Source organism: Notolepis coatsorum (assembly GCF_963971535.1).
Source record: "Notolepis coatsorum genome assembly, chromosome: 8".
Taxonomy (NCBI): Eukaryota; Metazoa; Chordata; class Actinopteri; order Aulopiformes; family Paralepididae; genus Notolepis; species Notolepis coatsorum.
In genome coordinates, this window is record NC_140172.1 from 87,127,719 (window position 1) to 87,142,874 (window position 15,156).

The window sequence follows — 15,156 nt, forward strand, 5'->3', positions numbered from 1 at the left end:
CTCTGAGGAGGCTCCCTCACATGGAAGGAGAGTCCTAACTCACAGAAGGCCCGAATAGGAGCTTCATGAGGAGGAGCCCTGACCACCCCCCGAAACAGATCCATCATATGGACCCTAACAGCACACGGAAGTCCTACCAACAGAGACGCGCACAGTGACGTGCTCTATGGCGGGGGAATTTCTGCGGTGCACACGCCCAATATTCCAGGGCGTGGGACCAGGAAACCCCCCCCCTCTTACCCTGTAACGTGCCGAACAGCAACGTGACAGGAACCTTGAAGGACAGGAGGTTTTAACCCCTGCCCATCAAAGAAGGGGAGAAAAGGATTACCAGTTCACCCCTTTACGACCCCACACCCATAATACGATGTAATGACAAAAAAGAGTATGACGCAGTCATAGTCAGCTCCATGAAGCGTCTAACAGCTTCACACAGCGCATGTGCTAACCTGCCATCTGATTTTTACTAAGGAAAAAACACAGAATAGAGAGGGCCCTCTCAAGAGCCCCGGTACCAGACTTACACATGTGCTTCTGTGGCCAACCCAACCCAGTTGTAGGTCGCACGACACACACAACCCTTTATCACCTACAAAAAATGGCAAAAACACTCTACAGAGGAACGCCATTTTTCATAATGAGAGAATACATAATTCTCGATTAGTATCGGCCACAGGCCTTGCTAAGCACACACGAAAAAGTGACCAAACAATCTTTTCTTTAGGAAAATATAGTTTCTCAAGCGGTTAGCACAACCCCAACAACTAAGCTAAGGGTTACATCGTATCCCTACCACACAGTGACACAATATAGTGTAACAACATGTCTGAGAGGAGGGTGAAGAAGTCCCCAGGGAACCGGGGGGAAAAACACCCCTCCTACTTTTCCCTTAATACGGCCAGTTAAACAGGTAAACCTGTTAATATGTGAACACACTGTTCATTGTCATTACAGGCTGAGAAAAGAATCATTCTTTACTCATATGTCACTAAGCATAGCTTTATAGGTTAGTTTAACTTAGTTGTGAGTACACGGTACATGAACACACAATGTGTCTCAACACAACAAACCAGATAATTTTCACATCTGTAACAAATAACCCGATTTGCATGGAGACCAGTGACAAGACAATTCACACATAACTTGCGTCGTATCCTAAATGTAGTGCAGCAACACTCGTTTTGGAAAACATCGTTATTTACAAAACATTTAGAAGGGAAAGCAAGAAGAAGTGTTCAAGGTCTGGTCAGGACCCTTCCTACCGTGAGCGCAGATCAAGCGAAACTGCAGTCTCTAACAAGGCACCGTAGTAAACACAGCCGTCCTGTGTTGTCGCCATGGGCAGCGTCGCCACTCCATCCCGCCGCTACGGTCCCCCTTGTTGACGCAGTCCTCGCCGGCTGGCCCCAGGGTAGGTTCGACTAACATCCTCTGTCAAAGATGACGTCGTAGTCAGAGTGTTTAAGCATGTTATAGTCTCAGAACGTTCAACAGTGTAGCATTAAGCTAACGGCCGCACTCGGCCGATAGCAGCAAGATAACGTTACCTAGCCTGGTGACCAGTGATGCCACTAACGCGTTACTAAGTAACGCGTTATTGTAATCTGATTACTTTTCCCCGAAAATAGTAATCTAACGCGTTAATCTTTACAAGCCAGTAAACTGATTGCAGTTACTTGTCCAAGTGGCTGTGCGTTACTATTTCGTTACTATCTCATCATAATGCAGGCGGAATGCAGTATTTTCTTTCGTTTTCGACAGTCAAATATACTTTTGGTGAGCTTTTCCTTGTATTGGGGAGTGACGTCACAGCACGCAACCTCGCGTGTTGAGCCATGCTGGTGGGCGCGGCTGTTATTGTTATTATCAGGCTGACCAAAACATAGCGAGCTAGCAGGGAGACGCTCGCGCTGGTAACGCTTTCTTGCACTGGAAGTTCACTAGTCTACTTAACGTTTGTGTCAGCTAAGCCGGGTGAAAAAAACATTCACTTTGCGGAGGAAACAAAATACTGTCTACCGCATATGGAATATACAGCACAGCACGACCATCGACTTCTACAGGACTCGGAGCTGCACCAGCCAAACAGTATGTTCCACCTTTGAGTTAAACATCTTTTGCATTGCACTATTCATGAACATGGAACACCATACTGCAGTATGTAGGTTGTCAGTAGCAGAAGGAACAGACTTTCTGACAAGAGGTTTGAGAAGATTCTGTTACTGAGATATAATCACTGGTTTACTCACCCCTCTCCCCTGTTTCACTAGGAACATTAGAACCATATCTGAATGGGGCAGGCCTCAAAGGTAGGCTACATATCAGCCTACATGTGGTGTTATTGACCATTTATCTTTTGTGAAATCTATAGATCTATAGGTTTAGGTTAGGTTTAGGTTTACTTTATTTGTTCAAGGGGGACAGTATACATTAATAAAACATTTTACAAATGTAAATGCACCCAATTTTAGCCAAAAGGCTAATTTCCATTGGTAGTCCCCCTGCCAGAAGGTACAGGCTAAAATCCTGTGTAAAAAAAAGGGTTAGCAATAAAAACAGAATAAAATCAAGATAAATACATTAGAATAAAAACACAACAAAAGCACATAGACATAGTAGGGATACAGGTCACAATACAGTCATGGACACAAGGACAGAGCACATCATGACATATTAAGAGACCCAGACATAGACAGACGCACCATATCCATATCCACACACACATATACGTATACAGACACCTCAGTGTCTAGATATAGATATAGATAGGCCTACCTGCCCTACTAGTACATTTTACTCAAACTGAGTACATTTTACTAATTTTTTTTTGTCATTCTTATGTTGTGGCAGCAGCAGGGGGGACGACTTCGTAACCTAGTTACTTTCAAAGTAACTAAGTTACTCTGATAATCAAGTAATCAGTAAAGTAACTAAGATTACTTTTTAAAGGAGTAATCTGTAATCAGTAATCAGATTACTTTTACAAGTAATCTGTGGCATCACAGCGCCTGCAGCTAACAGCTGACTGGCTAACAGTTAGGCCACAACTAGCACGCAAGCTAAGCAGCTATCACCTGAACTTATACACAACGATATAACAAGCCACACTTAGACAGGCCGCCGTTCTGAAACCCTCCTCACCTTTTAAGAGAGAAGAGAAACGAGATGTTAACACAGTTTTACAACGGTGATTTTACCATCCGGCGGAGCCGGTACAAGTCCCATCTGGGTTGTAACCGACTTGAACATGGATTTTCCGATAACGATCATCCATGCTCACATTTCCTCGTTAAGGGTATACTCTCATTTGCATATGAAAGACGGGGCCTTATACGGTGACAGAGAAGTACCCACGCGTCCAGAGATCCTGGGATCACCAGTTACTGGTCGTGTGGCCCACTAGTTGCTATAATGGGCTTCAAACCAAGGTCCTCCGCCGTCGCCTAAAGGCTGAACAAAGGACCCTAATCTGGGGCCGGTTTTCGTAAACATTGTCAGCTAGCCCCCATAGCACTAACAGACAAGTGGAGCTCGCAAGCAAACATTACTCACCAACCTGGAACCCACCGCTTCTCACAACAGCGGCGCGTCCTACAGTCCTACCTCTACTACCCCATACACAGCGGCTCTAGCAGCACTCGACCAAAGATATGGACGTATATGGGATTACGTAATACAAGAGATAAGGCATATTGACCGCCTACCCCCAGCCACAGACAATCGCTCACTAGATGACCTGTCTATCAAGGTACAATCCCTGGTAGGGATGCTGGGGGCGCAAAGAGAAAAGGGTATGCACGAACTGTACGCAAACTCTAATGTCGAGAGGATTTTAGAGAAGCTTCCGCCCGCCCGACAAGAGCGCTTCAGGCGGCAAAGAGACCACCGTGATCCTAACGGTCCCGAGCCATCCCTCCTAGACCTAGCCGACTTCCTAGCGAGAGAAGTCAACAGCCTACGGTTGGATACGTTCATGCGGAGCACCCCAAGCTCCAGAGAGGGACCTAGGAGAGCAAACGATGGCCGAAGATTGGTGACCGTCATGCACCAATCAGAATCAGTACCGAGCAGCAAGAACCACAGTACCCCCTCGATGAAAGAGAAGTGGAAGATGGTGTGCCCGTACTGCGAAAAGGAACACTGGTTGTCACAATGTGACACGTTCAAGAAGATGACCGCCGACGAGGTGGGTCAATGGATAAAGTCCAACCGACGCTGTTACCGGTGTGCGCGCAGTCACATGGCAGCCGAGTGCCGCTTAAAGAAGAGGTGTAGTCGGTGTGACGGAGCCCACCTAGATGTCCTACACGACAGTAACAGAAGAAAGCCTGCACCCTCAAGCAGCACAAAGGCAAGTGTTATGTACATTGACCCCGCCAGCAGCGGGGGCGCCCGAGTGCTCTTAAAGGTGGTCCGCGTAACACTGAGTTACCAAGACAAGGTCATGGACACTTACGCCGTCCTTGACGACGGGTCAGAGAAGACCCTTCTCCTCGCGTCCGCTGCGGCCCAGCTGGGGCTGCGAGGGAGCGAAAACCAGATGACGATTCGGACAATAAGAAGAGATCTAAAGACGATAAAGGGCGAGAATGTCTCCTTCACTATCGCAGCAAGCGGGCAGCCAGAGAGACGGTATAGGATTACTAATGCTTTCACCAGCCAAGAAATAGGCCTGTCGCAGTACACCTACCCCATCGCCAAGCTGATGGATAAATATGTGCACCTGCGTCAACTACCTATCCCGCTCATAGACGGTGCCACCCCGACCCTGCTGATAGGCTCCGACCATGCAGACCTCATAGTCCCGATAGACCGGGTCCACACAGGGCCCAGAGGCTGTCCTGCAGCAGTCGAGACCCGCCTAGGATGGACATTACAAGGCCCCCTCGCTAAGTCTCTTAACCGAACAGCAGCCACTAGCTGCCTCCACTCCAGAGTGACAGAAGAAGACACCACCCTCCTACAGCATGTCGAGAGGCTATGGACACTAGAGACAATGCCCTTTAAGAACGAAAAGAAAGACATTCGCTCCAAGGAAGACATTTACGCCATAGCACTCCTCGAGCAAGGGACAAAGAGAGTCAAAGTCAACGGAGTGATGAGATACGCAACTCCACTCCTGAGGCGAGAGGGTATGCCCACCTTCCACGCCCCAAAAGAAGCGACGGAGCGGTATCTATTGAACACAGAGCGGCGCCTAGCCAGAGACCCCGCTCAAGAGACTGTGTACCGCGCTGAGATTAACAAGCTAATCACAGCGGGACACATAGAGAAAATTGACATTAAAGAGGCCGATCAGACGACCGAATCATGGTACGTGCCGCACCACAAAGTCCACCACAACGGCAAGGATCGTATTGTGTTCAACTGCAGCTACCAGATCGGATCACAAAATCTGAATAAAGAGCTCTTGCCCGGCCCAACACTCGGCCCCTCCCTACTAGGCGTGTTACTACGTTTCCGCCAGGACAAGGTGGCCATCAGCGGCGACATCAAAGGGATGTTCCTGCAGGTGAGACTAGTGGAGGAGGACAAGCCCCTGCTGCGGTTCCTATGGAGAGAGAGGATCGGGGATGAGCAACCAGCCATCTATCAATGGGAAGTCCTCCCTTTCGGAACCACATGCAGCCCATGCTGTGCTACGTTTGCACTGCAAAAACACGTTGCAGAGGACCCAGCAGCTGATGAAGAGGTCCGAAAAAGTGTAGAAAATAGTTTCTACGTGGACAACTGTCTGCAAAGCGCCTCGACGCCAGAAGAAGCCGAGGCCCTTCTACTCAAGCTCCGCGCCTCCCTGATCAAAGGCGGCTTTGATCTCAGGCAGTGGGCCAGCAGCGACCCGCAAGTATTGCGCAGCCTCTCCCCCGAGGACAAGGCAGCAAGCAGCGAGACCTGGATGGCGACCATCCCAGGAGAAGCCCAAGAAATGACATTAGGACTAGTCTGGCACTTCAAAACAGACTCGCTCCATTATAAACACACACACCCCTGACCAAGGAGCAGGGAAGGTCGACTGCACTACCGACCACCAGACGGAGTGTATACAGAACACTCGCCAGACAATATGACCCGTTGGGATGTATTCTACCTTACACCACCAGGGCAAAGATGATTGTAAGAGCGTTATGGGACAAGGACCAGGGCTGGGACGACCCCATACCCGAACACCTTGCATCCACATGGAGAGAGTGGGAGACGGAACTCAGCTCACTCCCAGGTGTAAACATACGCCGCAGCTACTTCCCACCCACAGTGAGGCCGGAGACGTGCCAGATGGACCTGCACGTCTTCAGCGACGCCTCCGAAGTAGCCTACGGTTCGGTGGCCTACTTGAGTGCCCGAGAGGAGGGAGGAGAAATACATACTGCTTTCATCCTGGCTCGCTCAAGAATAGCCCCACGAAAGCAACAATCTATCCCGCGTCTAGAGCTCTGCGCAGCCCTAGCAGGAGCGCAACTCGCCACGTTAATCCAACGTGAACTCACCATTCCGGTGCAAAGAACAATCTTGTGGTCAGACTCCACGACAGTACTCACATGGATCCGGTCTGATTCGTGCAGATACAAGGTCTTCGTGGGAGTCAGTCACAGAGATTCAAGATTTAACAGAAGTAGCAAGCTGGAGGTATGTGGACACAAAACACAACCCAGCTGACGTCATCACCCGGGGAATGTCCCTGGATGACCTCACCCGTCACAACCTATACAGTGACGGGCCAGAGTTCCTCAAGCTCCCGGAAGAAGAGTGGCCTACACCCACCCCACGGGAAGAGAGTAAAGAGGAGGCAGAAAACAAGAAATCTATGTTCTGTGGATTGAACACACTCGTCTCCACAGAACCCGACATAGACGATTGCCTCACCCTAGAGAGTGCGCAGCTAAAGACATTCCTGTGGCACCACCCAGAGGTTCAGCTCACTACTGACATTACTGCAGCTGACTACGAAGAAGCGGAACTTCTTCTACTACAACGAGCCCAGAGAGACTCGTTCCCCGATGAGCTAGACTGTCTACAGGGAGCCAAGCCCGTCCCATCAGACAGCAGACTGCTCCACCTAGCCCCCGAGAGCGACGCCCATGGTCTCATCAGAGTGGGTGGTCGTTTGCGGAGAGCCCCATAGTCTTAAACAGCCGACACAAGGTCACAGAGCTGATTATAAAGAAATACGACGAGGATGTGCATCACGCCGGGGCATAGAGAGTCTTCGCGGAGATCAGACGTCGTTATTGGATACTGCAAGGGAGAGAAGCAGTGCGGCGCTTCCAGCGAACCTGTCTAGACTGTCGTAAGTGGCGAGCGCAGCCCAGTATACCCCGGATGGCTGACCTACCTCCCTGTCGCCTCCGACTCGGCGACAAGCCCTTTCACTCCACCGGTATGGACTGTTTCGGCCCGCTGTATATAAAGAAAGGAAGAGGCACCGAGAAGCGGTGGGGTATTGTATTCAAATGCATGACCACCCGAGCGATGCATATAGAACTCCTTCCAACCATGAGCACAGACTCATTCCTTATGGCCTTCCGAAGATTCACATCGCGGAAAGGCAAACCGTCTATATTGTTGTCTGATCACGGGACAAACTTCAAAGGCGGCGAAAGAGAGCCGAGAGAGAGCTTCCAAGCCAGGGTATCTGCAGGTTTAGCCCAGTCAGATTTAAGGCTTTTTAAGACTTTTTAATGCCACTCAGAATTAAATTTAATACCAATTTCACGATAACAAAATGGCAAAAATCATGGGTACTCTCAGTACACTCATTCAAGGGTACTACGACTATGCCTGCACCTCATGGTACCAAAGCACCTCAAAGGCACTAAAAACAAGATTACAAACATCACAAAACAAACTGGTCAGACTACTGCTTAACCTCACTCCTAAAACCCACTTTACCCCTGCCCACATTCAAAACCGCTCTTAAAGAGCACCTACGGGAGGCTGCAATTCGAAACTGGCCACTGTAAATGTCCAACCCCCCCCTCTTCCTAATGTACAGTCTCATCCCCATCATATATATATAATATTTTCTGTTATGATCTCTGGGTAACAGTACTGTATATTATTTGCATATCGTATATGTCACAAATGTAACAGTACTACAGTATATACCTGTATGTCATGTATGTCCCTATGCCATAAATGTCATGATGTCATGTATGTTTTTACTGTATTTATTTCTGTATATTTTATTTAATTTTTATTCTATTTTACTCTACCTTATCCTAGGCAACTTGATTGATTTGTGTTATTATTCTAATTCGTGACCTGTCCTGTCTAAATGTTTAAATGTTGAGCGATTTGCAGTGTCAAATTTCCCACGGGATAATAAAAGTATTTCTATTCTATCTATTCTATGTTGTGTATGTCAATATGAATTGAAAATGGGGGACCCTGATGTAAACAAGACAAACGTCTTTCTCTGGTCTGCATCCCCTTATTATTGTGTGTATTGAGCTGTACTGTATTGTACACATTCTGCAATCTGTTAAATAAAGTTTTCATTCATCCAGTTGTTTTGTTTTTGTAGTTTGGTTGAATGAATACTTTATTTAACAGATTTCAGAATGGGTACAATACAGTACAGCTCAATACACACAATAATAAGGGGATGCAGACCAGAGAAAGACGTTTGTCTTGTTTACATCAGGGTCCCCCATTTTCAATTCATAGTGACATTTATGACATGCACAACATACATGACATTTATGGCATAGGGATATACATGACATACAGGTATATATTACCATTACATTTGTGACATACATGATATGCAAATATACAGTACTGTTACCCATAGATCCTAACAGAGTCAGGGAACATCGCTTGAAACACCTCTCCTAGTCCCTCATTTCCATTGTAGGACTGATGCTTTGCGACCGTATTTAGAACCCACAGTACCTCAGCTTCAAGGGTTGGCGTGGAGCCGAACGTTACCCGGACAGGTGCAGATGTAATTGGTGGTAGACCTACCTGTCCCTGAGCAGTTGATGTGTACGGTGTCGGCGTCGAAAATAAATTTGATATTGAAGTTGTCTGCAGGCGGGTTTTTGTAGAGGTAACATGCTTAGCGCTGTGCATGTGTGACTCGACTGCTTTTATTCCCATCGTTCCCAGTTTAAAATCCTTTTTGAAGAGTTTGCAGCGGGCCTCGTACATGTCTTTCACTGGGAGTCCAACCACGGTGCAAACAGAGGGTTTTCGAGCCAGTTCTCATTACATTTGCACTTTCCCATGTTAAATTAACGAGTGCAAATAAATACAAATCAATTAAACTAAACTAAACGTCAGCGTTATCGCTACGGCTTGAATAACGTGTTACCTATGCTCCGGTGTTCTGAAATAGCTCACGACGGCGACACACATTAAGGACCATAAATTGGTTCCGCCCCACTGCGTACCGTTTGCGTGAAAGAAAAAAAAAGCCTGACTTAATATCTCCCGTTAATAGTTTCCCCCCAGATTTCACAATGAAATATAAGATGACATGGCATGTTTTTAAGACCTCCGAAAGTCGGATTTAAGACATTTTAAGACAAATTAAGGCCTTAATAGTTGATAGTTGAATTTAAGACTTTTTAAGACTTTTTAAGGTCCCGCGGACACCCTGCAAGCTATGGGCCCAGAACTTAAGACCCACCTCGCTCCATACCAGATTGACTTCCAGTTTAATCCCCCGAACGCACCTCACTTCGGTGGAACTTGGGAACGAGAAGTACGTTCAATAAAGACAGCCCTGTACGCCGTGCTTGGGGCCCAGACCGTGGCGGAAGAAGTCTTAATGACAGTCCTCACGGAGATCGAGGGAGTATTGAACTCAAAGCCCCTCGGTTACGTCTCAAGTGATGTAGCAGATGTCGACCCAGTCACCCCCAACACACTCTTGATGGCGCGGCTGGACCCCGCGCTACCACAGACAATGTACAGGCCTGAAGAAGCGAACGGCCGAAGAATGTGGAGGTACAGTCAAGTACTGGCTGACAAGTTTTGGAACAGCTTCCTACTCCACTACCTACCGTCTCTACAGACCCGCCAGAAATGGGTGAAAGAGAGAGACAATTTGACAGAAGGAACAGTCGTCATGATTATCGACCAGTCACTACCCCGAGCTATGTGGCCGGCCGGCCGCGTAAGCAAAGTGATCACCGGTGCCGACGGAAAGGTCCGAGCAGCCGAAGTGCTCGTCCAAGGGCGGACCTACACCCGACCCGTGGCGAGGCTAATAGAACTGCCAAGGCTCCCCGATACCATCGATGACGACCATGACCCCATGACTTTGTGAACTGACAGACCCCTCACAGCAGACATTGAGTAGTGGACAGTGCGGTTAATCTGTCTCTGCTTAGCTAATTAGGTGGGACTAATTAGGGGGCGGCTGTTACAAAGGATCAGATTAAACCGAATATATATATTTATTTATTGATATATATTGCATAGTATTTGTATATCGTTTGATATCCCCTGTATATTCCTTGTACATATACACAGAATATCCCTTTAGCCCAGACCATAATAGTTAATTCTCCTATTGGACAGCGGTCCACCGGCGCCAGGGACCGGCCTCCGGAGCCAGGTTCAAAGTCACCGTCAAGATGTGTCTGGACATGCCCGGCCTTGCCCAGGGATACGCGACAGAAATGAGAGTGGAACTAGTTTTGTTCACCGTGCGTATAAATACGGCGCAGGTGAATGTAGAAGCCCCTTCGTCCATTTAGTATGTTACCGATAAGTTGAAGCCTCACCCACGATACAACGTGCGGTGAAGTATGGCCTGTTTGGCCCCAGAATAGAGCATCGAGACCGCGTGCGAATTAATAGCTGAATTGTCAGAGTTTGGCGCTATACCGTCGAGTGCGACATATTTCTATTGAGTCTTTAATAGTCTATTTGTGTATAGTGTATCGTGCGGTTAGAATTCTACAGTGACCAGCATCTCCAACGCTTTCTCGTATTAGCTAGAGTTCTTATCCAGGCTGGGCCGACCGCATGGCGCTTTCACCCGAGGAGACCTAGGCGAGAGCCGTATGGACATGTACACTGGATTAATCTACCCGATGACTACATAGCCCTTTGCGGCTGGAATATATTTGCTTTGGTCCTGTGATTTATGGAGCGGATAATCGCCGACGCCTGCACGTGTTGGATTTACCCCGAGAGGAGTCAAGTCGAGTCGGCGCTCAGAGAGCCTGAGGCCGCCTAGCTTTCTTCACTGTAGAGCTACAGTCTACAAGAGAACCAAGCTGTATTCGTCTGTGGATCAAGAGGCTACTGCACCGGCTTCTGTACCTGAAGTCTCCCTAGTCATCGTTGACCAGACGTCCTACTACCGACAGATCTTCTACCCCCCCTGCTGGCTTACAACCAGTGGGAACCCCTTCCAGTAACTCCCGCTATTACTAGTGTACCATAGATATAATTCCCTAAGATTCAGGTTGTATAATTACCTCCTGCGTAACCAGAGAATGGACATTCGTTATTGATTTGCCTACGCATACTCCTTTGCCTTACAAGTGCATTCAAAGAATAATGTAAAGTATCCTATGTACCTTTTGCTCCATTAAATACTTGATTAATACCTTTGACTGGAACCGATTTCATTGTGGGAAGTGTTCATCATATTCATATATCGTGTACTGTATGGCCAGTAATTAAAGTACATAAAGCGGTAGTGGTTTAATGATACCATACTTATCAATACAGTCAGGGAATTGTACCCCTCAGTTACAGCGGCCATCTTGAAATCCATCATGATGACGTGGCCCCTACCCCAATATTAAAGCTATGATGATGAGGAACACGTGGGAAAAATTTGGTGCTTTTGTCCGGCGCGTCCACATCTTTTTGCTAAGCCACCGCACTATTAGGCCAAACTGTTTTCAGTTTGTATAAATGTGAATTCATTAATTGCATGCAGCACTGCCATCATTCAAAAATACTGACATGTTCAGCTACATGAAACGTATGTTTGACGTTTTGACTTCACTGTGTCTCCTGCACGCTACTACCAGGGCTCCCACAGACATTGCAAAATGAAATTCAAGGACTTTCAAGTACTTTTCTAAGCACTATTTTCCATTTAACAGGGAATTAAAATGATACAATTCACCTTTAAATGCAGTTTTCTATTGAAATGAAAATCGGATCCAATAGTTATGGCTTAAAACCAATTTCCGACAATTAGTTACACTTTAGATAAAAAAATATATATTTATTGATTCAGAACTATTTTATCATGGATGAACAAAACTTTCAATGAGATTGGTTGATTTGAATTTCAATGACTTTTTAAGCACCTTGTTAAAAAAAATTCTGTTCAAGAAATTCCAGGCCTTGACGTTTTTTTTGACAAAAATCAAGCACTTTAAGCACTTCAAGGACCTTGTGCAAACCCTGTACTCCTCCAATATGAAGACTCACGTTGAAGACCCTGGGCGTGTAGAAGGAGCGCAGGAGGAGCGAGAGGAGCACCAGGTGTTTCTCCGACTTCCTCTCGTTCACGTAGACCAGACAGAGCTGCGCCTGCTCGCACACCACCTCCTCCAGACGCGGCGTCTTCAGGGGGAACGCAGCCTTCTCCCGCCCCGGCTCGGATACGTCTGGCCAGGATCGTTTCTCGGCCATGTCCCCTTCGGCTCCATCCTTCTCCTCCTTGTCCTCTGGCTCCGAGAAACGGATCTTGAAGGACTTCTTCTTGTGGCTCTGCTTCCTGGTTGCTTTCTCAGGGTGACGCATCACCTGACGAGAGGAATGACAGACGAATTTAGGACAGGGAATCAGTCAAAGCTTTATGATTGGTTGATGATATGATAATATATATACACTATACATCAGTGGCGGCTGGTGCATAGAGGGCGCTAGGGCGCCGCACCCCCTGGTGCAAAGTGGTTTTGGATGTTTCTATTATTAGTAGATTTCGACCGATTTAAAAGAAATAATAATTACTCATTTGAAGTATGTTTGTGTTTAAAATGCACAATAACGTGTAATATATCAAATATAAATCATTGTTTGTGCTTCCTGTTCATCCCCCATTTCTTCTGGGGCGCTAGAAACATTGCCCCACTGACATCGCGCAACACAATCATTTTCACCAGCCAAATCATTTTCACCAGCCGCCACTGCTATACATACAGTATATTCACCAACATCAGCCAATAGCAGACAGCAATAGCAATAGTTTAACTATTTTTAGATGAATTGCGTTGCTAGGGAACAGCTTGGGCCCAAGGTAATTTCCTGTCAGCTATTGATATATTTAGCTATAACTGCAAAAGGAAATATTATGTTTGAAAAAGTCTAAGAGATTTATATAGATTTAAGTTGAAAGGGTCTACCAGATAAGATTCATATAAATGTATATATTTAGGCTGTCAAAGTTAACGCGTTATTAACGCGTTAACTCCCGATTCTATTAATGCCACTAATTTTTTTAACTCAAGATTAACTAAAAAAAAAAAAAAAAAAAAAATTACTAGACTTCACTCAGGTGCTCTCATTGATACTAAGTTTGTTTCTGAAGTGTGTGTGTATGTGAGATATAGAGAGAGAGGGGGGTGAGAGAGATGAGGAAGGGGCAAGAGAGAAAGAGATCTGGGAGAGTGTGTGTGTGAGGGAGAGAGGGGGGTGTGTGATTAATCAGCCCTTGTGTGTGTGAATGTAACAAGTTCCTAACGTTTTCTTTCCCCTATGCATTGTTTTAAATTATTATTTTCTTTTAAGTTATTTTGTGCATCACTCTGTTTTGAATTTGATGCAAATTTGCAATGCATGAGGGTCATTCTTTTGTGTTAAATGGCTGCATAAAGCAAGCATTTGTTGACTCGCATGTTGATAAGAGTATTAAAACTTGGAACTTGAAAAAGATCTGTTTAAGGTAAAAAAATAAAAATAAAATAAAAATGTGATTAATTTGTGATTAATCGCGAGTTAACTATGGACAATCATGCGATTAATCGAGTTAAATATTTTAATCGTTTGACAGCACTAGTATATATATATTACGTTTGAAAAGGTCTAACAGATTTATTATATAATACATTTGAAAAGGTCTAACATATTCATATTAGGGCTCTGCGGTATCGCGGCTTGTTCTACATGAGATGTAGTAAATTACTATATCGTGAACATCGAGTATATGTTGTCACGTTGCGGCTGAGATGAGACTTGCTTTAACGCAGAGCTTTCCTCTCATTTCATTATAGACACAGAGCAGCGCAGATCTTAAATGACATGCAATTGTAATTTCATTAGACACAGACTAGCGCAGACCTTTAATGACATGCAATTTAATTGACGTGAGCAATGGGCTAATGTTAGCTGCTAACTAAGTTATCCCACATAACTAGGCTAAGCTAACTAGCGTTAGCTGCTAACCCTGGAAACGCTCAAAGCGGACTCCATGCTCTCTGGCGCGTTCTCGCTCTCTCTCTACATTAAATGATTTAAAGTAGCCAAACGTTACAGTATAAATACTAACTGGATAGTTGATGATATAAACATTTAATTTCATTATCTGAAATATTCTAAAATCATTAAGTCTGCTATAAGCCATTATCCCTTTGTGTGTGATTATTATTTTCTCACAGTGTGTATATATATATATATATATATATATATATATATATATATATATATATGTGTGTGTGTGTGTGTGTGTGTGTGTGTGTGTGTGTGTGTGTTTGGCTAAAGTGGATAGAAAACACAGTACTGTGCAAAAGTCTTAGGCACCCAAGAGTTTTTATATAAATAGTCTTAGATGTAAATACATTTTTTTATTAGTGTTTCAGTAGACTACTCTTGGTACATTTTCATTAAATAATTTTTTAAAGCATCTTCATGGTTTAATAATGCAAACATATTATAGGGACTTATTATAATCATCATATTGGCGTGACTGTATGCATCAAAGGGTTAAATCAAGCATTTGTAAGTGCTTTAGACAGTTTAGAGGAAATGTCAAAATATCGCGATATATATAGTGTATCGTGATATGGCCAAAAAATATTACGATATCATTTAGAGGCCATATAGCCCAGCCATAATTCATATGTATTTATTATGTTACAATTGAATCTATATACATATGTTTGACCTTTTCGAACATAATATATAATAAATTATTATGTCATGTTCGAAAAGGTCAAACATATGTATATAGATTTATTA

General features: G+C 45.2%; 1 protein-coding gene across 1 annotated transcript in view; it reads right to left on the minus strand.

Annotated features, from left to right (window-relative positions):
- The window catches only part of ltn1 (listerin E3 ubiquitin protein ligase 1), a 206,501-nt gene that overhangs the window by 143,719 nt on the left and 47,626 nt on the right, over positions 1 to 15,156 (minus strand). Inside the window, exon 11 of the mRNA XM_084320815.1 lies at positions 12,409 to 12,726. Within this exon, the coding sequence (XP_084176941.1) occupies positions 12,409 to 12,726 (318 nt within the window). The remainder of the gene's footprint in view (positions 1 to 12,408; positions 12,727 to 15,156) is intronic.